Source organism: Lissotriton helveticus, chromosome 7, assembly GCF_964261635.1.
Source record: "Lissotriton helveticus chromosome 7, aLisHel1.1, whole genome shotgun sequence".
In the NCBI taxonomy this organism is placed as follows: Eukaryota; Metazoa; Chordata; class Amphibia; order Caudata; family Salamandridae; genus Lissotriton; species Lissotriton helveticus.
In genome coordinates, this window is record NC_136068.1 from 1,656,151,905 (window position 1) to 1,656,176,586 (window position 24,682).

Here is a 24,682-nt window from a genome sequence, read left to right on the forward strand (position 1 = left end):
TGCTTCTATAACCTGACTACCCCTCTCTGGGTCACCACTCTCCACTACTACACTGACACTGGCAATCACTGTGGATAGCCCCTTAGGGGGGAGATTCTTTGCACAGACAGAATCTCCCTGCTTATGCCCTGGTTGATTACAGTCAAAGCACTAACCCAACTTTGAGGGGTCAAAGAACCTACCAGGCTTTCCCTGATTCTCCCTCAATTTGAATTTTGGTTGGCTCGGGCCCCTCCATCCTGGTGGAGTTTTTTTGGGAGTCTTTGGAGGACTCCTTCTGGTTTTGACTTTTTTTTCCTGGGCTTCACCCTGGGGATGGACCTGCCCTCCTTTCTTCTTGTCACCCCCCTGGGGCTGAATGGAAACCTCGGGTCTCACCCACTCATCAGCTGCTTCTACCAGCTCTATGGAGCCTGTCAGCTTAGAGTCCACTAGATACTGGCGTAACTTCTCTTCTGGACAATTAGTCCAACTATGTTCTTTCAAAAACAAATTATACAATCCCTCATATTTGTCAACTTTGTTACCAACAATCCAAATGACCCAAAGTCTACCCAAGACTTTGAACTCAATTTCTGGGTGCCTCTAAACTTCACCCTGTACTGCTCTGGAGTCAGACCAAATCTCTTGACTAAGCATGCCTTCATCTGCTGGTATGATTCTGCATCCTCTTCCTTCAGGGTCAGGAGCCTATCCCTCCCAGCTACTAGAATCAACTCCCACAGGAGTGCACCCCAATACCTAGAGGGGACCCGACTCATTCTAAGGGCCTGCTCAAAAGCTGCTAGCCACCTGTCAATGTCATCCCCCTCAGTGTACGTGGGTTCTATACCCTTGGGAAGTTTAGGTTCAAATACACTTCCCCTGGACATCTCAACATCTTCATCCTTTTCACTGCCACTATTTCTTCCCAATGCCACCCTCTCCCATCTCCCTCCTCTTGGGTGAGGTTGGTAGAACATCCTCCAGCCCCTCTGGGTTCTCCTCAGCTTCCCTGGCCCAGGCCTGTAGGGACTCAAGCAACCCTGCCTTCCTCATCTTCTTGGCAGCAGCAGCCCCCTAAGCCTCCACTGTTCCCTAAGCTCAGAAAGCTTGAACAGGGACAGTTTAGCCAGGTCCAGCCCAATGGTTCCCTAGTTTTGGATCACAAAAATCTAGGCACAACAGACTTAGAACAATTTGGAAAAATCAAAACAACGGAATAAAAACAATTAAGTACAAATTCCAAAACTCAACTTCAAACGTTTCTAAGGCAATTTAGAGGATTTTTATCATCTTTATTCACTTTACTGAAAGGTGTACTTTTTAAACACAAGTCCTCATAACACCGCTGCCACCAAATGTTGGAAAGTGGATTATTGGTAGGGGCAAATGTAGGTCTGCAGCTTGCAATAAGGCCACTAACACATGGTAGGACTCAGCATAGGTCTTGGAAAATTATTCCCATGCTCAATCCTTGGTAGCTTAACTGCGAGCAGACAGGCTTAACTTCAAAGACTGGTATGTAAAGCATTTAAAAACACAATTTCAGTGAATAATTATGACACAACACATAATAAAAATACAACAATTTATAAACATAGGAGATATGTTTATTTTCAAAATGACACCAAAACAACAAGAATCTAATGTAGGGAACCGGAGATATGAATTTTCAAAGATTTAATCAAATAAAGCACTTAGAAGATTATAGCATAATATTGTGATACCTGCTTGCCATACACAGGCGCAAAGTTAAAGTTTCAGGCTGACTGTGATAGAGCACTGGGATGCGACAGCTTCTGGCAGGTCCCGGCCTCAGTTTCTACCTTCACACGTAGAAACTTTGCTGGAGCTTTTCTTCTAGAGGGCCCTCAAAGCTCCTGGCCAGTCCAGATCCGCTGAGGGTCCACCGGCTTGACTAGTGATGAGGTCCCGGTCAACTTCCCTGGAGCGGACTTTAAACATTTCTCAAGATTGCTTCAGCGGGACAACCCAGGAATCCATCGGACACTCGATGGAAGGCAGGCGGCTTGGCCCTCGCGGTTGCTCCCTGTCACCTCTCTACAAGCGGACTTAAAAACTTTTCTGGAGCTTTTTCTTGCAGGGTCTCTCAATGCTCCTCATGTAGCAGGATCTGGTGAGGGTTCGCCGGCTTCAGTTTTATTTTAGTCCTGCTCAAACTCTGGAAGTTGAACCCATGGAGCTTTTAGCGGGACGAACCTGGTTGGCTTGGCCGGCTCGCGGTTGAAGGCAGGCGGCCTGGCTGGCCAGGTTTTTTTCCAAAGTTGCTCCAAAGTTCTCCAAATTTCTTGAACTTTTTCCCAAAGTTCTTCAAGGGGCCCTAAACTGTCTCAAACTTACTCCAAAGGTCTGAAAGCTCCAAGATGGTCCTTGAAAGTTGAGGACGTCAGTTCCCACAATCCACTGCTACAAAACCCTTACAAATCCACTGATTGTTCTCCAAGGTGTAGATTTAGTTGGTGATGTTCCAGATGATCTGTTTTAACCTGTAGGTTTCAGGGAGTCAACTCTTTGGTTCTTTTTCAGCACGATAATTCACAGGGCTGTAGTTTCAGATGATGCAGTCTTCAGAGGTCAGGCCTTAGAAATCTTTACACAGCAAAACTTCACAACAGGGCACTTCTTGATTCAGTAAGTTTCATGCAACAGATCTGAGAGGCTCTGCCCCTCTCAGATACTTATTCTAAGTTCTCTGGGCCAGGCAGGAGGTCACCTCTGACCAATGGGAGCAGGGAAACTCCTCCAATATATGACCACATTATGTGGAGTGTGGCATTATTTTGTCCCAGAGTGCATCAAATCTTCCAAATCCATAATGGCTGATTTTCCAGCAAGGAGGTAAGAGCTGGCTAAACACCCACCTAGGATGGCTATTTTACTTAGACTCTCCCCACTGCATCTGCTCATACATTTTTAATCCTATAATCTGCCTAAGGTGGAAACTTCAGAGTTGTAACGGACATGGTTCTCTGCTCTCCTCTTTGAAGAACATAGATGACGACTCCTCCCCCTGGCCTGGAATTCCTATGGAACAGCACACTGCCCTGCCAGCGAGCTGGATAACCCCAGGGGCTCTTTATCACCTCTTCATGGCAACTCTGACCAATCAAGGCAGACCACTGGAAGGCTGAATTTGGACTTACAAACAAGAAAGTTTTATAACTTTTTCTATGTACACTTTAGGAGAAATTCAACAATATGATATTGTTGTATTTATTAACCTCTTCCGTGTGGGGCTGTTTCCGCCGCTGTGCTGGGGGGCAGGGAGCCGCGTACAGCGCCCCGGTGCTCATGACAAGGTCAGCTCGTCATGAGCTCCGGCGCTCCGGCGCTCCGGTGCTCATGACGAGCTGAGCTCGTCATAGCCAGAGCCGTTCCCATGGAACTTTCAGCACAGCAGGGGAATCAGCCCAGCATGCGAGCGTTCCACGGAACGGGTGCAGTCATGACGAGCTGAGCTCGTCATGAGCACCGGAGTGCCGGAGCGCCGTAGCTCATGATGAGCTGACCTGTTTTAGCACCCAAGGTGCTAAAACAATCCCGGGAAGTCTTTGAATGGCATTTGTAGCCCTCTCCTATGTTATTAATCAATAACTTCCTACCATGTTAACCCATGTAACAGAGGGTTTGCAATGGGAAAATTGCCTTGGGACATTTTTCCAGCACCAGGACTTACAAAAACATATTTTATAAGTACTTGTCTTATATCTTCTGGAACCCTACCCCATGTGCAACTAGGGGAGACTTTAGGGGTTCTGAATCTGTAGAAATATTGCAGATCCTCCCTCCACAGTGCTCCTAGCATCAACGTCGAATTTGAGCAGCACTTTACTGCAATGTGTGGAGTGAAATTTAAAATTTCACTTTACCCAGGCATATAAAACTCGTTTTATATGGGTGTACCTTATAAACACCTGACCCCCACCACTGGGATACCCTGAGGGTCCCTAATATGCCAAAACATTGTAGGTTATCAATTAGTAAGTGCCCCAAACACCAAAGTCGAGTTTGGGCACAGTTTACCTTTTAAAAGCAGTCCTGGAACCCAGGGCAGGTTTTAAACTGACCTTAGGCTATAGCAGTGCACACATGCAAGTACAGAAAAGAGGCTGCTACCCTCTAAACATCCATGCCCCAGGGTACTGGGACTTCTAAGTAGTTTGAATCCACCTGCCCGATTATATGTTAGGGGCCTATTGAGGAAGTCATGCCAATCACAGGGTTACCCCTCCATACCATTGTGTATCCTAGTGTATGTAGGTGTTTTAATTGCATTCTTATGTGTCTCTATCAGCATATCGCTGGCCCTGGGCCTGGTTAGGCAGAGCCCAGGGTTATTCGGAGTCTGTTACCACCAGTATCAATCAGCAAAAGTTGGGGGGGTGCCCAGGGCACATGATGATTTTGCAACAAAGCCCCTTCAAGCAAAAAGGAAACACCTCCCACGCACTGGTACACCCAGGAGTGACTTATCCCCTCGGATACAGCTGCAGCCTGTATTAAAACTATTGGTCCAACCCCAATGACTGATACTACCCGATCTTCTTACTACCAGACTGATGTTATACCAGGAACAAAACTGCTCCTCTTTAACGCTTTTTGCTCTAGGTTTAGTGATATAATAGATGAAAAACTCAAACCCATGCTGGGAGACTTGGAACACAAGGAGGTTCTTATAGGCAGGATATGCAATCATGTGGAGAGGTCTTGATCCTGCCAAATTATTCCAGTAAGTGGTCAGGGAGACTCCTGTACTGTTTGAAACTTGTCTAACAGTGTATTAATCATATTCTGATTTAATTACTACATTTTTTTAACCCGCCCCTCTAACCTCCCAGAGCCCTAGATGAGTTAACTATGAATGCTGAATAGTGAACCAAGAGTTGTGACATAATCTTACATCCAAGCCTAGGGATCCACAAGTGGTGACTTCCCTAAGAAAAAATATAAGGCGGTTAACTCTTGAGGAAGGAAGATGTACTGGACCAATGATGGGACTCGCTGGGTAATAGGGCATGCAAAAAGAGCAGTAAACTCTTCTGGGCGGCTGTCAAATGTATGCAAGGGATGGAACAGATGCTAACACCAACTAGTGAAGCCTCAGAGGCACATTTTTCAACAATATATGTGGCCACTTCATCAGAAAGTGAGATACTCTAAAGGGGAAATGATGTCCCTGGCCGAAGTAGAAGAGGCCATAAACCAGAGTGTGGTTAGCAAGGCCCGGAACCAGACGGTGTGCCAATCGGTCTCATTAAATATTACCCCGATTTCTGGGCTCACTTCTGCTTAATGTTTATAGTAGTTTAGCCTGTTGCCCCTCACGAAGTTCCTGATCAACTTCTGTTATTGTACCAATTTTTTTAAAGGGTTATCGTTCTCAGCCTGGCTGCTTCAGACCTATTTCATTGATAGACACGACGTTGAAAATCCCAGGCAGTATCTTGTACAATAAGATCAAAGATTGGGCTGAGGAGAATTCTATTTTGCACCCCTATCAATAAGGTTTTAGAAATAATGTGGGCACAGTAGAGCAGTGTCTAGACCTAAAACTAATTATTGGGAAATATACCATTGCCCAGCGCTCATCATTCTACTTGGCATCCATGGATTTGACCTCTGCGTTTGACTGTGTCAACCAATCAAGGTTGCGGCCAATCCTTTTAGAGAGGGGCATGGATGAGACACTGGTGGGGGTCTCTAATGACATTAGTGTTTCTAGGGAGCAAGACAACAGTGAGTGTTAGCGCCATTACATTTTTTTCTGTATAGCAATACTCTACACCCATTTTTACCAACTCTTATGTAGGACATCCCAAGAATCAAAACATCATTCTGCCATCTTTATTGTATGCAGATGATGCGGTCTTAATAGGCTGCAATCCTTGGGCATTGTGTCTTTTTAATATGGGACTTTGTGAATTTTATGGCTTCATTGGACCTAACCACGAATTATACAAAAGCTTTAATTATGGCCTGTCGGATTAGGAAGTATAAACAGAACACCCTTGCTGCTGGTATTGAAAGTTTACTATGCACAACCCCTTTTCCTTACTTGGGATTGGTTTTTGCTGCTAACAGCCAGTGGACGGACCACATTGTTTACTGGAGAAATAAAGAAATACGTTTTCTAAGTTCATTGATACAATCGAGGAGGATGGGGGTTATTTGACCTATTTTACAAATAATCAAGATTCAGTGCACACCTAGAAAAGAATATGGTGTTGAGGTTTGGTCGCATCTCTAATTGTCGCAATACTTAGAATGAAGGTTCTGTCGTAAGATCTTAGGGCCCGAATTTCCTCGCCTCTATGTATGTGTCATAGGGAACTACACTTTTTTTAAGACTATGTTAGAACCCACCGTGCCTTGTTCTGGCTAGCTATATGGAAAATAAGGCGGTGTCTCTTGCCAGAGACATTATAGTGGATGCCTTAATTGTGATAAAGGTATGGATATCCCATGGTTAGCAGCTGTGAGAACTACCTTGTTTTGGGCTGGCTATGGACACACTTTTGATGAACCAGAGGACTTTGATACAGTAAGTAAAAAGGAGGTACGGGCAGCCCTATATAAGTGATACTGTGAGGACATAGTGGCCACAGAGGCCAGTAAACCAGGTGTGGCTCTATTTTTTAATCTTGAGAATGTTCACTTATTAGCTGGGTATTTGACTAAACCTATGAGCCACTGGGAGTATGACCTCCTTTTTCGCCATAGATCAGGTACGGTCAAGTATTTATTGTGCTTTCCGTCAGGCTTTCCTGCCTACCTTGATTCCTTTCCCTGCCCATGTGATAGGCACTTGGGCAAAGCCCTATTACTTTTTTTTCATTTTTCTGTGGATATTATGTGCAATATACAAAGTTATTTTTACTTCCCTTTGTTAAGAGGTGTTTTAATGTAGATTACAGAGAAGCGTACAGGACTCCTCTTGAACTGAGTGATGATGAGTTAAATATCTGTGTAGGGACTTTTCTGAAAACTGCTGTTTGAGCTCGTAAATCGATGAATATTGTATGACTGTATGTTTAATAGCCTTTAAAGTACTGTATATTTGTATGTGCTCTCCTTTTTACTTATCGCGATTTTGTATGTTTTCTTGATGTATAATATTTTTCTTTTATAGATATGTTCTATCCAAATAAAGTTATGAAAAAAAATAAAAAAATAATGAAAATGTGACAAACATCAGGGGTGTCACTTGCTATTACCACTTAGATTGTAAAAAGAGATTTGAATAGGTGTGTTGGTAGAGGGGTACTAACTATAATTACTAATCCAGTGTGTGGACAAAAATGAAAAACATAAACTTACATATATAAGAGTGAGCTTAAGAGATCATTTATTAGTTCATAATTGTCAACATTTCCTAGATCTATTACTTCAATAGTTCAGGTGTTCCCAGGATACTTTTTGTACCCTGAGTGTTAATTTTAGAAATTAGGTAGTTCTGAAACAATGAGCTATATGCCAGTAATACGAATCACCCAAAATTCTGTCCCATGTGAAGCAGTTACCATCATTAATCTCATATTAAAGTGCCAAAAGAAACACTCTTTTGTCAGGTAGTAATGTTATTAAAATAACTGTATGCACAGTAGAATAAGCCCTATTGACACTGTGCAATGGAATAAAATCCCACCACACATAGCCATAGACATGTTCATCTGAAAAAATTAATACCAAGACGGAAGTATGACATTACAACGCATGCTTTTACCACGCATGCCTTTACAACGCGGTTTTTACAATGCAAGCCTTTACAACGCATAGTGCTTTGGGGCGCTGGATAGTGAATAGTTTAATTTACTATTCCAACTCCAGTCCCCGTGGATAGTAGGGAAGGTGTTGGATAGTACATTAAACCTATTTCCTATCCTAGAGCGCCCCCAGCGCAATGCATTGTAATGGTTTGCGTTGTAAAAGTTGCGTCGTAAAGGCACTGCCTGGTAAAAGTTGTGTTGTAAAGGATGTTTCCCACCAAGACACATCACACAAGATAGAGTAGCCGAGAAGATTTTCAAACAGTACAAGTTTCGTCAACAGGCAACCTCATGATCCCTCCTAGAATACCCAGGATATTCCTTGTCAGAAGGCTACAATCTTGCCAGGTCTTGACTTTTTCCAATCATTGTTTCAGGTGTGTTATTCCATTAGATTATTTTAGAAATAAATGAAGAATACAAATCACAGAACGCAAAATGTAGTTAATGAAAGCCCAGAACTTGAAACATAATATCCGACCAACATGGAGTGATAGCCACAAGCCTAAGACTTCCAAACACTGGCAGATCTCTTACAGCACAGAGCTAGGGCTGAGAAGCACTCTCACCTTATTTTCCCCAGAGTGTCCCTATCTGAGATTCACCTGCAAATAACAGCAAAAGCATCATTTAGGCTGGTGGAGATCCTTCAGTGGTAAAGTGAGGTGATCGAAACCTATTGCTGTGCAGCCCACTCACCCTTCCCATCCCCAAAGCGAATTGTGATACACATATATTAATAGGATAATGCAACTACAAGCAACTTGTTATGTATTCATTCTTAATAAAATTTGAAAAATGTGGTCAATTAAAATGTTTTGTTTGACAGAGTTACATGTTAAATTGTACACTCGAAACAAACAATTGTTTCATTTAACCTCAATAAAATTAGAATGAAGACACTTAATTGTTGTCTGGATTATAGCACCTAACAGTTCTACAATTTTATGGCAGATTTATTAAACACCTTATTATAATAAACAAACCTAGGCAATGGAATCACAGAGGTAAATGGGCAAAGAACAAATCGTTAACCAGCAGCTCACCACCATATATTAATACAGTGAGAGATAGTCAAAAAGATATGTTAGATTTAACATAAAATAATACCATGAAACTATATGGAAAGCCAAGGATCAGGAACTTTTTGATTTACCTCCGTATTTGACTTTGTAAATGAAAAGTGTGAAATTACGTGCAGTATTGTAGTCAGTGCGCCCTTTTGCATACTGTGTTTTCATATTAACTACTGGTAATTTGCTGCTGAGAATAAAGAACTTCTGTGGATCTATCTGATGTGTTTTAACCTTGGGCACTTATCTAAAGTAACTAGCTACGCGACTCCCAGCAATACGTGTTGGCTGTTCTTTCATGTATCAAAACGAATGTACAGATCACAGTTACCTGACTTCTATCTTCAATACATCACAGAGTTAATGCATTTTCGAGAATCCTTACTTTATGGACTGATTGTTCTTTTTACTTCTGTTGAGTGCTTGGGTATCTTTGTTTAAAATATAATCTATCTGACATGGTTTGTTTTCAAACTAATATTTATTTTTCATCATAGATAGAAGTTAGGAGAGAAACTCTTCTTTGCCAGTTATTTTGAAATACTTGCAAATTTTAGATTGCAAAGAGTGATAATATTGTCATATAAATGTGTGTTGTTAAAACTTTAACATACTTTATGGAGCCTTCTTTAATACTCTCCTACACCAAACAAAGAGTGCAGCCAAAAAATACAAAATCAAATAAATATTAAAATATACAATAGTTGGTCTGAAAACGTTGTCTGGATTTGGCACTCTTTGCACATAGGGTAAGAGTGTTTGCTACTAATTTACTATCTGAACTCCATCAATGCTATCTGTGGTGAACCAACCTGAGCACCACTTCTCCCAGTGCCCTTGTATTCTATTGTGCCAGTCAGATTAGGCTCATAGGAAAAAGTACTTCAAGCCGCTTGCATACACTGCAATTTGGAATAAACTTGCTTTATTATAAACTATACTCCCATTGACGGATGCTACAAATGTCACAGACTTATGCTTGGGGTCGAACTGGCCATAGAGGGCATCAGGTGTTTCCCCGGGAGGCTGTAAGGGTGGAGGCAAGTTTTGATGTTAGGGGCAGGTTTTTTAGTAGTGCTGCAATTTTAGCCCCCAGTAACAAAAGCAACAGTGCTTTACATTTACATGCCCCCCTGCCCGCTCAGGGACTGATCAGACAAAATTGCCAGGGCTGCTTTGGATTCACAGTCCGGCCCAGCCTATGCTGGAGCATTTATGTGCCTTTTGATAAACTTTTCATTTCCTTAAATAGCACGCAGTCATTATTAGGTTGGAAAACTCCACCACACTGGCGCCTACTTCATTGCTGCGATGTCCTGTGTAGTCAATTCATAAAGTGGAAAAATATATTTCAGCAAGCAATACAAATACAAGGGAAAGATGGGTGCTGGAACGAAACCCCAGAGGTCTGACCCTCCTGTGGAATGTAATATTGCAAGGCATGATAAAGAGGTAAATAAAAGAACATTAAGGAATGGTAAATGTGAGTAAACGCAATTTGTTAGATTTAGATTAATGCCCAGTGTTTTTAGGGTGAGGCTAATTATTTATTTAATCAGAAAGACAAACACTTCAAAAATACAGCACTCTGCCTCAGTCTATTTATTATGTTGATGTTGATTTCAGGGAATATGTAAAACAGTAAGAGGCTGCAAAATTATCCTATAGTAACATTGCAACAATATTTTCTACATCCACCATTACTGCTACAGTATACCCTTTGCAAGAGGTACAGAAAATGTAATATAATAATAGCAATACTACACTAGGCGCTTGATGGCTACCGACTTCCAGCAGCATGTATGAAGGGTGTGTCTGCATGCAAAACCCCCTCATGATTGGCGGAGTTAACCCTCAGTTGTGGACAAGAATTAAGATAAAGTACTTGGGGCATGTGATGAGTGGAAAATTTAAATACATACTTCCGGGAGATAATGTCCAAACAAAACGACACAAATTGCCAAACTGCAGTGGTACAAGAGGTGTTGATGTGCCTAGCATTGAAAGGCCAGGAGTCCATGTAGCAGGAACTTGAACAAGCAGGAGGTGTCCGTGGTTTGGCTGTTGGCTGAGTTATTAATGCCCTTGCATTTCATTTTCACTTACAGCTACTTGTAAAATCTTTCACTTCCTATAGAACCCCCATGTTTCCCCTTCGAGGTTTGCAATGCTCACGGCATGGATTTGTCATGTTGACTGTCTGAAACATGTTTGTCAACCTGAACTTTAGAAGTTTATTGGTGGAAGTAAATGTGATTAAGAAGAAACGCTGTGCACACTGTCAGCGGCTTAAAGTGCAATCATGCATAGGGCGAATGTAGGTGAGTACAGAAAAGTCATTAAACATAAAGTGCAGTAAAGCCCTTTGCATATAGTAAATGAGGTCAGTGCGCAGAGCACTGTGCAGACTGTAAGTCAGCAGAATGAGAGACCTGTGCAGACAATCAGTGGGCACCATGTGAGAAAGCCATTGTGTAGTCAGAGAGGAGAATCGAGAATAATCACTTCCTTTAGAGGGGTTGTATAGTACGCTCTTGATCTAACTAATTCTACAGAAGCTTTCCAAGAATATTCCTGAGGCTTTTTGGAGAATTTAGCCAGCCAGGAATATGCTAGAGGTTTCTCGTGAATTTAACCAGAGGCTTTTATGGATTTTTCAGCCAGCCAAGACAATACTGGTGCATTCAGCCTGGTAGGACAATGCAATAGGCTTATATGATTACTTTATTTAGCCCAGATAATGGCAGATGCTTATCGGTGAATTCTGCCAGCCATGACAATTCGAGGAGTTTTGATGGAGCAATCAACCAGCCAAAACCAGGCTGAAGGCTTTAATGGTGAATTCAGCCTGCTAGGTTAATGGCATACAGTTGTAAGGTGAATTCAGCCTGCCAAGACAATGCCAGAGGCTTTAATTGAGAATTCAATCAGCCATGCCAATGTCTCGGATGTTTTTGGCGAATCCATCCAGCCGGGCTAAAGCAAGACGTTGTTATGCTGAATTACGCAGCAAGGACTTTCAGGAATTCAGTTGGCTAGGACATAGTCAAAGGCTTAAATGCAAAATTCAGTCAGCCAGGACAATGCCAGATACTTTTATCGTGAGCTCAGACTTACATGGTAAATTCAGTCAGCCAGGACAATGCCAGAGGCTTTTATGTTTAGTCGAGGACCCAGGGCAGGGGTTCATAACTAACTGGAACAGCTATTCCATACTACGGCTCTTAGCCAACCAAGCATCTGCAAACTGAAGACATGTACTGAAGAATAATAAAGAACCAGAGAGGTTTTGGAACCAGTTCCTATGGCATTTTGCTGCAAGCCCTCATATCTTCCAATGTGCTTACCCTAACTTTGTCTAGCAAAATTATGGAGGTTGTACTAGAAGAAGACTTAAAGGCAATGTGTGACCTTGTAACCAATCCCCCGAAGTCCCCATAATCTGTCTCAAGAATTCGATTTGATCTCAAGAGTAATAATCAAAGAGCCAGGTGTCGAAAGAAGAAATGCCAGAGGAAGTATGAAGGGAATCTGAGTGTGGGTGTCATCATATTGAAGCTCGTCAGTGGTGGGATCATATCTTTAGGCCCGGTGAGATTTGTTTCCAACAGGGCACATTTCCCTAGTATAACACTTCCCAGAATGTAAGAAGTAGCCCTGTCTACAAATGCAGCCAGGGAAGCACCGCAGACTCCACCAGCAGGTGTTGTAGCCATCACATCTCGGCTGGCAGTTAACCCCACAGCTTCTGTAATCACTGTTCTCAGGACAGGAATCACATTTATCTTGTGCAACACAGTATTCAGAGTCTTCATATTCCAGCACCAGGCCCTCATTGCAGAAACATCCTGCAAGGCAAGCATCATCCTTGCACTTCCCATCTGTATTCCAGTTCTTGCAGTTTTTTGGGCATGCGGTGCCACATTCCTCATAGTGTTTGAGCAATCCACAGGAGGCTTCTGCTGAAAAGAAAACCAGATACTTGATCAGCACACAGACACGTTTTTTAACCATCCTCATAAAGAAAATCCCAATAAAGACTATGTAACTGTGTTGGATCTGAGAAAAGCAAATTCAATGTTTGTGGGTCGGCTTTTTAAGTATTAAAGTCTTATATAAAAGCTTAAAATTGCTATTGGAAAGGGATTTAGAGTTTGATTGACAAGGTATTCTACCAGAACCTTAGTGACTACCCTCTCTGCCAAACTGAGGGTCTGTCAGTTCTATTTAGAGTTGAACAGAAGTATCATGTGTATGCCTGTCGGCTTTCCACTGACTCTGCCAGTGGAAACTTTATAACAGCAGTCTAGGGGTCGACATTGTAGGTATATCAGATCGACCATCTGAGGAGCAGACAGTCTAATTTACTTTCTTTTCTTTTTTGGACTGGCAGAAAAAGTTTGGTAAAAAAAACAGAAATAAACATTATATCCACACTTTGGAAGAAAACTTCCAGGCTCTCAAGATTATTAACTTTTTTTCTGGTTTTACCAAAACAAACACTTATTTAGAAAATGTTTCCAGTTGGCAGTCATCTTCAGCACACAATAGGAGATACGGAGCAGTTGTTTTCTCTTCATGTTGTTGACTTGTACTACAGCCAGATTTTGCATGAATTCATAGGTATTCTGAGTTATGTATGTACTAAAAGCTACCCAGATATCTCCTTGAATATTGACATTTTTGCATAGCACCTGGGCAATAAACATGTTCATGATATGGCCATAGATCTTCCTCCAAAATACTGCTCACTGTCATAATCTAAAGCCAAGGGCAGGATCGCTAGGTGCATTTTTCTTATTGGAGATGCCGCAAGCGTGACGCAGCTCCAGCAATCATCAGGGGCGCAGGGTTTTGACGCAGCATGGGCCCAAAAGTGACTGAGTGAAATCTTGTAGATTTCACTCAGCCACTTTTGGGAGGAGTTCCTGCGCCGGAACGCCTCCCCCTGCGATGGTACGCCTCTTCTGGCGCAGGGCTTTACAACATGACACATCTGTGAGATGCGTCACGTTGTAGATACCCCGCACCATGGCGCATCTTCTGCTCCACCGCTGCGTCACAAAAGTGACGCATTGGCGGCGTAAAAGCGGCGCAAGGGGCTTGTAAATCTGCCCCACAATTCTTATTAGGAGCAGACGGCTGCACAGCAACGTGGAGTACTCAAGATGATTGGAATTCCTTTACTGCCACGAAGAAACAACAGGTCAAGATAGCCATGCTGCCCCGTCATGACCGAGTATCTTAGAGGAAGCATGGCACCAAATGAGTTTACAGTTACTACGACACTGCACTTGTTTCTGGTGGATATAGTGTTCAGATGGGAATGGAGCCAGATGGCGTGGAAGTGCACACAGAATTGGTTCATTCTTCTTATTAACATTGCCAAATGCTTGTCCAATGTACTGATCATTAAGATCAATATTGCAGAAAGTGCATTGAAGGCCGAGATCAGTATCTCAGCATTCAAGTCATGGCTATCCGGGCTATCTGAGATCAATGCTTAGGTGAATGAACGTAAGGACTATCTTATGTAGCAGAAGATATCCAAGCTTCAGAAGGATATCAAAAGATGTAACAGAGAGAAGGTATCCCCTTACACAAGGCAAGATTACAGTCCACCTTGTGGTGAGTTTTCATCACATCCACATCAACTTCATCTCATAGGAAACACTACTCCTCAAGAAGCAATTTGAGCAATGACAGCTGGGGCAGTTACTACAGCCACCACAGACTGGTTCACCCACCACCAATAAACGGGTATCAGATTCCACATTTTCCAGGACATACGCAGATGTGGCATCTCGGGTTTCAGATGCCCCATCAATCACAACAGCCCTACTACCAGCAACCCCTTTCCACCTCTTTTAGGCAGAGGCTGGAGCCGGGGCAGAGGAAGAAGAAGAGACACAAAAAACAGGTGCATTGGCAACAACAAAACACCCAGGTACAGAACTGATATAACAGGACTGTAAAAGTGTCTTGTTATTTGATAGTCACCATCGAAAATCCTAGTGGGAGTATCTGCCATCTGGACAGTTTCTCTGCCTTCGACAGAGCTGCAGCCGTCTAAAGGATTGCGACACACAAACAAAGACACTTATTAGGAACTTATCAACCAGGAGCTATCAAATTAGAGTCATCGAATAAGCTGAGAAGAGAGCACTGAAAAACCACGAGAAGCCCTCCTGGATACCAATACAAGACCCACAGAGGATGTCATGACATGTGTAACTACCTTCACCCCAAACTCTAATAAAATCAAACATATCATTTTGAAACATTGGGGCATTCTGAACACTGGCTCCATACGGGCTCCACAGCTGCGATTTGCCTTCAGATGAACCCAAAATCTGAAGGATCTCCTGGTGCATGCCATACTATGCACTAACTAGGCCCACATATAGAATCAATCAATGAATCAGGGAACTTTTAAGGGTGCTACTCACCCATGAGATTCTCAAGGCACGGGGGGAGTTTGGGAGCAGCTCCGGTCAGTCACAGAGCCAGGTCTTGGTCTTCCTAAAGATGTGCAAGGAGGGGGTGCATCTGATGTTGATCGGCAGCTTGTTCCAGGTCTTGGCCCTGATGTAGGCGAAGGTTCTTCCACCTGCTCTTGCCTTATGGATGCACTGGGATAAGGGTGAGGTCGGCGGATCGGAGGTTCCTGTTGAGTATGTAGAAGGAGATTCTGCCGTTGAGATATTGAGGTGCGGTGTTGAAGCAGGTGGAGGCGATGGCGTTGACCTGTCGGGCCATGGAGTGGGAGGAGTCGATACAATGCTGAGGTTTCGGTTGGGGGCCATGGGGGAGGAGGGCTGCAGAGGGCGGTGGGCCACCAGGTGCTGTCTCATGCAGAGGGGGAGGGTCCAAGGACGAGGACCTCTGTGTTCTCTGTGTTGAGCTTCAGGCAGCTGCTGGTCATCCAGGATGCAACGTCTTTCATTCCTTCCTGAAAGTTGAGTCTGGTGGTGATGGAGTCCTTGGTGAGGGAGAGGATGAGCTGGGAGTCGGTGGCGTAGAATACTATGCTGAGTCCGTGCTGTCTGACGATGGCCGCGTTGGGGGCCATGTAGACCTCGAAGAGAGTTGGGCTGAGCGATGCTCCTTGGGGTACTCCGCATTTGATTTCCGTGAGTCTGGAGAGTAAAGGCGGCAGTCTGATTCTTTGGGTTCTGCCGGCGAGTAAGGAGCAGAGCCAGTCGAGGGCGGTTCCCTATACGTCTGCATGGAGTCTGGTGGTGAGTGTGCAGTGGGCGACGATGTTGAATGTTGCAGAGAAGTCAAGTAGGATTAACGCTGTGGTGTGTCCTTGGTCGAGGAGGGTGCAAATGTAATCTGTGGCGGCGAGTAGAGTGGTCTAAGTGCTGTGGTTGCTGCATAATCCAGATTTGGAGGGTTCAAGTTTTCTTCGAGGAATTTTGTTAGTCGGGCGTTGATGGTCTCTTCTGTGACTTTGGCCGCCATGGGGAGGAGGGGGATGTGCCGGTAGTTCTTGAGGTCCATGGGATTCTTGAGTATGGGTCTGACATCTGCACATGTCCAGTCGTTGGGAAATATGCTGTTTTTGAAGGTGGCATTGATGGTGTGTTGTAGTTGCAGAGCTATGGCGGATCTGTGGAAGATGTGCGGGGGCAGTAGTCTGTGGAGGCTCCTGAGTAGATGTCTTTCATAATTGATGCAATATCTCCGGTGGTGACTGGGGTCCAGTAGGAGATAGTGGGCTGGCTGGCGCTGCTGGAGGAGAGAGTGGTGTCGGAGTCAGGTGTCTCGTCATTGAAGTTGTCTAAGATGCCCTTGATTTACAGATGGAAGTAGGACCCAAGCTTGTTGCAGAGGTCCTGTAAGGGGATGTTGTCCATGGATTCGCTGGGAGGTTTGGTGAATTCCTGGATGGCGCTGAAGAGTTCCTTGAACTTGCTGGTGTTTGTGAGGATCTTGTTCTAGATGAAGGTCCTTTTTGTGGATCTGATACGTTGGTGGTATTCCATCATGGCGATCTAGCAGGCAGTGTGATCTTCTGAGGATTTGCTGTTTCTCCAGTCCTTTTCCAGATGTATGCAGGTGCGTCTGGATTCTTGGAGGTCAGCGGGGAACCAGGCTGCCGTCCTGGGGCCCTGTCTGTCGGGGATGCGTAGGGGTGCGAGCTCATCTGCACAGTTATTGATCCATCTGTGCAGTCCTTTGGCCGCGCGGTTGGCATTGGTTAGGGTGGCATGGGCATTGCGGATGAGGGTGGAGTTGAGTTGCTCCTCTGTGACTTTGCTTCATTTTCTTCATGGATGGTGGGGTGTAGGTCTGGGTGGCATGGGTTTGCTGACCAGGAAGTGTACGCAGCTGTGGTCTGTCCATGGTGGTTGCATGGTGTGGCTGTAGCAGGTGCTGTTCCTACCTGTGAAGATGGGGCCGAGGGTGTGTCCTGCCTTGTGGGTAGGGTCAGTGATGAGCTGTTTCAGTCCAATTTTGGTGTGGTTGTCCAGGAGTGTGGTGGAGTTGAGGTCGCTGGGGTTGTCAAAGTGGAAGTAGATATAGGAGAGGATACTTATATAGCGGAAGTCAGGTCTCCGATGAGCATGTAATCCATGGAGGCGATGGCGTGGGGTGCGATTAGGTCAGCGATGGTTTTGGTGAAGCGCTAGTTCCTGGGGTCTGTATGCAAGGGTGCCATGAAATGTGGTTCTGGGGCTGGTCCGGATCTGGAAGTGAAGGTGTTCTGTGATGGAGAAGGGGCTGCTTGTGATAAAGGTAGAGAGTCGGAGGGAGCTCTTGAGTGGGATAGCGAGTCCTCCTCCTGGGCGGATGGGGCGGTCCTTCCTCTGCATCTTGTATCCGTTATGGATGGCGGTGGCGATGTCTGGGGTAGAGGAGGCATTGTCCAGGCTTCTGTGAAGAAGGCGATGTCTGGCAAAAGGATGTCGAGGAGGTCCCAAGATTTCTATTGCATGTCCGTGCAGGGAGCAGACGTTGAGGAGGATGCATTCGGGGCTTCGGTGATTTTGGCATCCGGCATGGGGGCGGTAGCTGTGATGGTGCGGAGGGTGATGAAGGTTCAGCACCAGTGGCAGCAGGAGAACTTGCCGTGGGGGGTGTTCAGTGTGGATAGCTGGCAGTTGTTCCTTCTGGTGTTGAGTGCGAGGAGGGCAGCAGAATCGTAGCATTGGGTGGCCTGAGGACCAGGGTCACTGTTCCTGGTCCCTGTCAGGTCACCAACAAGCACAGTTGGGCTTGTCTTTGGCACCCCTTTGGTGCGCCTGCCTCGCAGCAGCCGCAATCAAATAGGAAAGGCAGAGGGAAGCGCAGCTGGGAGGCAGGAGCCTGGAGTAGTTGGGGGGAGGGACCACGGGGGCAGCAGCGGCAGGAAAGGGGAAACAGGAAGGATGAAAACTAAAAAAACTAACAGAGAGTGACAAGGCAACAAAAATGAGAAAACTGAGGCACAATTCCAGAAGTCAAGAACAAACAAGTACAATGACACAATAGCAAATACTGAGAAAAACGAATAAAAAACTGGCACAATAACAAGACAGAAAAATGACTCGAACCCCCACCTGCTCAGAGTACTGCACAGAGCAGCAACACTAACAGTGGAGCTGCAGGGGAGAGAGCTGATCTTTGACCAGGGGGTCGGAGGTCTTGCTTGGACGCCCTTGCAGCAGCCATCATTAAATAAGGAAGGGGGAGGGAAGTGCAGCTGGGAGGCGGGAGCGGGGACTGGCAGCGGGCAGGGGCTGCAGGGGCAGCAGCAACGGGAAAGGGTAAATGGCCAGGATGAAAACTAAAGAAAACTAACAGAGAGAGACAAGGCCCCCAAACTGAGAAAACAGAGGCACAATCCTAGAAGACAAGAAAAAACAGGTACAATGACACAATAGTAAATACAGAGCAAAACTGAATGGAAAATGGGCACAATAGCAAGACAGGAAAATGCCAGGAAATGGGCACAATAGAGCACTGGCAGCGTTCGAACTCCACCTCCTTAGAGTACTGCACAGAGCAGCGACACTAACAGCGGAGCTGCAGGGGAGAGAGCAGGATTCTGTGGGCTCTTCCACCCTTCACAGGACCCTATCAATGTGGGTCCTGTGGCACATGTCCATTCATCTAACATTCTAAAGAACTCAGATTGCGCCCTTGTTTCACCTGTACACAGGAACATCACACTAACGGCAATAAAAAAACTGCATATAGTTGATCCCATGTCCATGCAGCCTCCATTGACCATGAGGGCAGTGAACACAAGGATCGTCCTGTGAATACTGGAGAACAGTTCGCTGTGGACGCAATGCCACTAAAATATGCGATCATTTTAATGATCTCAAGCAATCTCCTAATGACCTAAGGTGGGCCATGTTGGAAGCTAACTACATAGTGAGTACTGAGAGTCTCTTCAGGAAAGAGCAACACTGTATTTTCCATCCTTGCACTAACAGCATGGGCCTAAACAATGAGATCCCATGGTGTGAAGTAGAACCCCATTACTCAGAATTTCTTGACACAGAATTGAGTCAACTAGGGGTTTATTCAGAATCTCCCTCAACATGTGGGATCATTTTATAGAGTGGATGCAGTACCCCTTTCGGGTGACCAACATGTCTTTATTTCTCCCCTAAACACTTATGGTTTCTCCATTTGATTGACACATGAGAGTGCCTACACTTTCTATCTTTACAAGAATCCATTCTCGATTTGTTTGTCACCTTTGGCTATGACCATTGATAATCCTCTCATTTCTCCTCAGGAGCATGTGTTTCCGTGAATTGTCTACTAGGGAGACCCCTTTCTTCTTGTTGAGGCCTTACTTCAACCTCTGTCTCCCGAGATTTTAAAAGATCTAATATGGTTGCTGCCCTAATATGATAACTGTACCATACTAACATGCGGTACTGTATTAGCATGTGGTACTCCCCTCGAACAACTTTGGAATGAGCCAGGTCCACAAATTGTAGGGTGATTTCACAGATGAAGACATAACACAACATTACTTCACCGGCTATCAGCAGCACTACTCACGCCACTTGTTGACAAGCAATATTAATACATTACCTCCTTTACCAAATTCTGTCTTGGTGTACCACATATTTTTTTCAATCAAGCAGTGGCTTGTAAAGCATGAATACTCACCCATAAGGGTCGTAAGTCATGAGGGGCTGCTTTTTCAAGCCCCACCACATGTCACATATTCACACATTGTATGTACGAGGGCCTGTGTAGCATACATGGTCACTCAATGACTACACAATCAGATGGTCGCCAATTGACGGATTGATTTGAATTGGATGCTGCAGCTGATGCTAACCAGGATCTACCTCTGGTCCCATGACTGCATGAATGACCCAACCATGATCCCCCCGTATGCCTGCACCCTCCACACCTTAGGACAATTTCACTATCAGCCGTCCTTTAAAAGCAGCACGCCTCCTCTACTCTGTCTTGGTCCGAGCAAGCAGAGTAGGGTAGGTCTCACACCTCATGTGAAGAAACCATGTAAGTACGACTACCTCGGATGTGTCTGCAAGGTCCATTTTATGCTTGCCTCTTCTTTCCTCCCTTTATCTATTGTTTGAGTCTGAGTGCCCTTATATTTCCCTTACGGTTAGCAGCTGTGCAGTAAGTAGGTAAATAAGTAAGCATTTGTAAAGCGCAATGAGTACATAGGCTTCTTGGCGCTGGGAGTAAAGTGGGCATGATCTGTGAAGACAGGGGAAATATTGCAGTTTACTTGGGCGGCAAGAGCCAGGTCTTCAGTAAATTTCCTGAACGATGCTCTATTTGATTGTAGTCTTATTGCAACCAGCAGCGTATTCCGAAGTTTTGCAGCCCGATAGGAGAGACTTCTCCCGCCCCACCTGGCCCTCTTATTCATACAAACAACATCCAGCCCGGAATTTGCTGATCTTAGGTCCCTCCTTGGGGTGTACCAAGAAAAAAGTTTCTGTAAGTAACAATGTTCTCCCCCAAACAGTGCTTTGTATACCAAACAGAATGCCTTAAATGAAATCCTTTGCTGCTCCAGGAGCCAGTGGAGGTCCCTGATGCTATTGGGAATGTTATGCAGCACCCGAGCTGCAGCATTCTGCAGCGACTGGAGTTTCTATAATAGACATTTATAAATCCCCCAAAAAGGGCATTGCAGTAGTCTGTTCTGGAAAAGATCAAGGCAACAATCATTTTTTTTTAAATTCTTGTGAGATTAAAGGAAGGATCTTTAGCAAGATTTTTAGAAGAAAGAAACAAGAAGATGTAACAGAATTAATCTGTTCCCAAAAGCTGACCTGATTATCAAACGCTACAACTAGATTTCTATCTTTGTTGATTGGGTCGGGACAAAGCCCTGCCTCTGCTGGCCAGCATAGGTTATTCCAAAGTGAGGGTCCCTTTCCGAGCTCCACCACCTCTGTTTTATCCATATTTAGTTTGAGGAAGTTTTGGTGCATCCATCTGATGATATGTTTAAGACAGTTATGAAACTGACCTGCCACCACATTTGTGCACTAGGATATAGATATTACTATCTGTGTGTCATCTGCATAAGACACTATCGTAAAACCATGTGCTTGAATCAGCTTGTCCAAAGGGGTAACGTAGATGTTAAACAAAGTAGGAGGCAGTGCTGAGCCAGGGGGACAGCACAGGGAAGAGAGACGACCTCCAATGTAGGACTTACCCAGCACAGTCTTTGTTCTCTCGATGTCATAATCAACATCTCCTTCGAGACAGCAAACTTCCCGTAAAGCTGGAAGTACGCCGAGATCAACGTATTACTCAAGAAACCCAAGGCGGACCCCAAGGACCTCAAGAACTTCCGACCCATCTCCCTGCTCCCGTTCCCGGCAAAGGTCACCGAGAAAATCGTCAACAAACAGCTGACCTGCTTCCTCGAGGAGAACAGCATCCTGGACTCATCCCAGTCCGGGTTCCGCAGCAACCACAGCACCGAAACTGCCCTCCTCGCCGCCACCGATGATATCAGGACTCGCTGGACAACGATAGAAACAGCTGCCCTCATCCTGGACCTGTCAGCCGCCATCAAGACGGTCTGCCACCACACACTACGAACAAGCCGGGATCCAAGAGAAGGCCCTGGACTGGACCACATCCTTCCTTTCCGGTAGAACCCAGAGCGTCCGCCTCCCTCACTTCTGCTCCATTGCCACCAAAATCATCTGCGGCGTACCCCAGGGCTCCTCCCTCAGCCTGACGCTGTTCAACATCTACATGGCACCCCTCGCCCACGTCACCCGACAGCACGACCGCAACATCATCTCCTACGCTGACGACACCCAGCTGATCATCTCCCTCACCAAAGACCCCCACACCGCCAAAACCAACCTCCATGAAGGAATGAAGACTGTCACCGAATGGATGAGGAACAGTTAGCTGAAGTTGAACTCGGACAAGACAGAGGTCCTCATCCTCGGCTACACCCCTTCAGCCTGGGACGACTCCTGGTGGCTTCCTGGTGGCCGACAACCCTAGGAACAGCCCCGACACCCACTGACCATGCACGCAACCTGGGGATCATCCGCAACTCCACCCTTTCCATAACTTAACCGGTCAACGCCTTCTCCTCATCCTGCTTCAACACCCTCCGAATGCTCCGCAGGATCTTCCAGTGGATCCCAACCGAGACAAGAAGAACAGTCACCCAGGCCCTTGTCACCAACAGGCTGGACTAAGGAAACGCCCTCTACGCAGGAATGTCGGCCAAGCTCCTGAGACAATTGCAACGCATCCTGAACTCCTAGGCACGTCTGATCCTCGACATCCCTCGCCGCAACCACATCACACCCCACCTGAGAGACCTGCACTGGCTCCCCGTCAACAAGAGGATAACCTTCAAACTCCTCACCCACGCACACAAAGCTCTTCACAAGACCGGCCAAGCATACCTCAACAGATGACTCAACTTCTACTCCCCCACCCGCCTGCTCCGCTCCGCTCCGCCAGCCTCGCCACTGTCCCCCGCTTCCGAAAAATGACTGCCAGCTGCAGATCCTGCTCTTACCTCACCACCAATACCTGCAACACCCTCCCCACCAACCTACGGCAGACCCAAGATCAACCAGCCTTCAGAAGACTCCTCAAGACCTGGCTCTTCGATCACTAGCAACACATCCCACTACCCCCCATACTCCCCTCTAGCGCCTGACACCCTCACGGGTATGTAGCGCGCTCTACAAATGTCTTGATTGATTGATTCATTGATTAAGGAAGGAGGTAAGCTGGGCTAGTGTTGTCTCCTTTATTCCAACTGACTCAAGCCTCTGGGTTAACGCCAGAGGGTTAAAGGTGTCCAAAGTGGCTGAGAAATCAATCAGGATGAGAATGGCCTTTCCCTGCTATCTAGCTGTTTGTGTATTTCCTCAGTGGCCATAACTAAGGCGGAATGATTCGGTCTGAAACCATGTTGGGTGGCGTCAAGAAGATCATTAGACTCTAGGGTTCACCAGATCTTCATTCATGAATCTTTCCAAGATTTTGGCAGAGAGGGAAAGGGAAGATATGGGATGGTAGTTTGTCACTTCTAAGGGATTTAAAGAGTTTTTTTTTCTAAATAGGACAGGTGCAGGCTTTGTTCCAGGGAGTAGGAAAATCTCCAGTCCCAAGAATATTATTTAAAAGTGGGGCCAGGTGTAAGCTGATCAAATCTGATGCTACGTGTAACATCGACGAAGGACATGTATCAGTCGGGGAACCAGACTTAATGGATAGTAATAGTTCATTAAGTCTCTTTGGGGGTAGAGAAGCAAAGCTGGACAATTTACTGGTAGTTGCGTTCCTGGAGTCAGTGAACTTGTTTGACACATCTAAGGCTGGGACTGTAACGTGTCCTGCGAGCTCCTTGTAGACTGTTTGGACTTTGGCCTGGAAGAAACTAGCAACTTTATCACAAAAGGTTTGATCAGGTGAAAATCGATTCCCATGTTGCAAGTTGGATAGACATGTAGCAGTTTTAAAAAACTCCCTAGTCGATTTTTTCGCTGCTCCTATTTATATTGAGAAGTATCTGAGGCCAGATGTAGGTAACTTCCATTTACCGATTCCTTAATAGCGATTATTACCGAATCGCTATTAAGAAATCGGTAAATGCAATGTAGGTAGGAATCGCTAAAATATTAGCCATTCCTTAACATTCCTTAATAACGAATCGGTAATACCGATTCGTTATTAAGGAATACCTAGCCATTCATTCGTATGGGCCAGGAGGCCCATAGGAATGACTGGGAAGACATTCACTATTAACGATTCGGTATTACCGAATCGTTAATAGCGGGAGGTATTTAGAGGGCGCCAGGGTGTCCGGAAATGTGCATGTGTGCACAAGTGGTGCACATACACGGCCATGGATGCACGGCCATGGATGTGTGCCTCATGGCACATAAAAAAAAGCAAAAAAGTGCTTTTTGTAAGCAAATCGCTATTTACCACCAACTTGGAGTTGGTGGTAAATAGCGACTCCTTAAGGCTGAGTTGCACTGTTTTTAGTGCTACCTACATTGCATTTAAGGAATCGGTATTACCGATTCCATAAATGCAAGAGCAATAAGGAATCGGTGTTAAGGAATCTGTATTTACCGATTCCTTACCTACATCACACATGGCATAACGCTGAAATTTACCGAATTTCGACGTTACCGACCGGTATTTAGCCACCTACATCTGGCCCCTGGTCTTTGCTGTTTTGATACCTGCTTTGTAATCCTCTAGGGCTGGTCGGTAATTATATTTGCCCTGTTCACAGTTATCATGCCGTCAGGCATTTTCTGTACGTCTACACTTAGATTTTATGCTTCTAAGGGCTAGATGTAGGTAACTTGGAAATACTGATTCCTAAATACC

The 24,682-nt window shown here is 45.2% G+C and overlaps 1 protein-coding gene across 3 annotated transcripts in view; it reads right to left on the bottom strand.

Annotated features, from left to right (window-relative positions):
• LOC144770641 (otogelin-like protein) overlaps nt 1-24,682 on the bottom strand; it is a 202,146-nt gene that overhangs the window by 51,599 nt on the left and 125,865 nt on the right. The window contains exon 3 of one of the 3 annotated variants that reach the window (XM_078655337.1): nt 10,418-12,801. The exons of 1 other annotated variant lie outside the window; for it this stretch is intronic. In XM_078655337.1, the coding sequence (XP_078511463.1) occupies nt 12,425-12,801 (377 nt within the window). In that variant the 3' untranslated portion in view covers nt 10,418-12,424. Of the gene's footprint in view, nt 1-10,417; nt 12,805-24,682 lie in introns of those variants that run through there. One more of the 3 variants, XM_078655336.1, reaches the window with a different exon arrangement.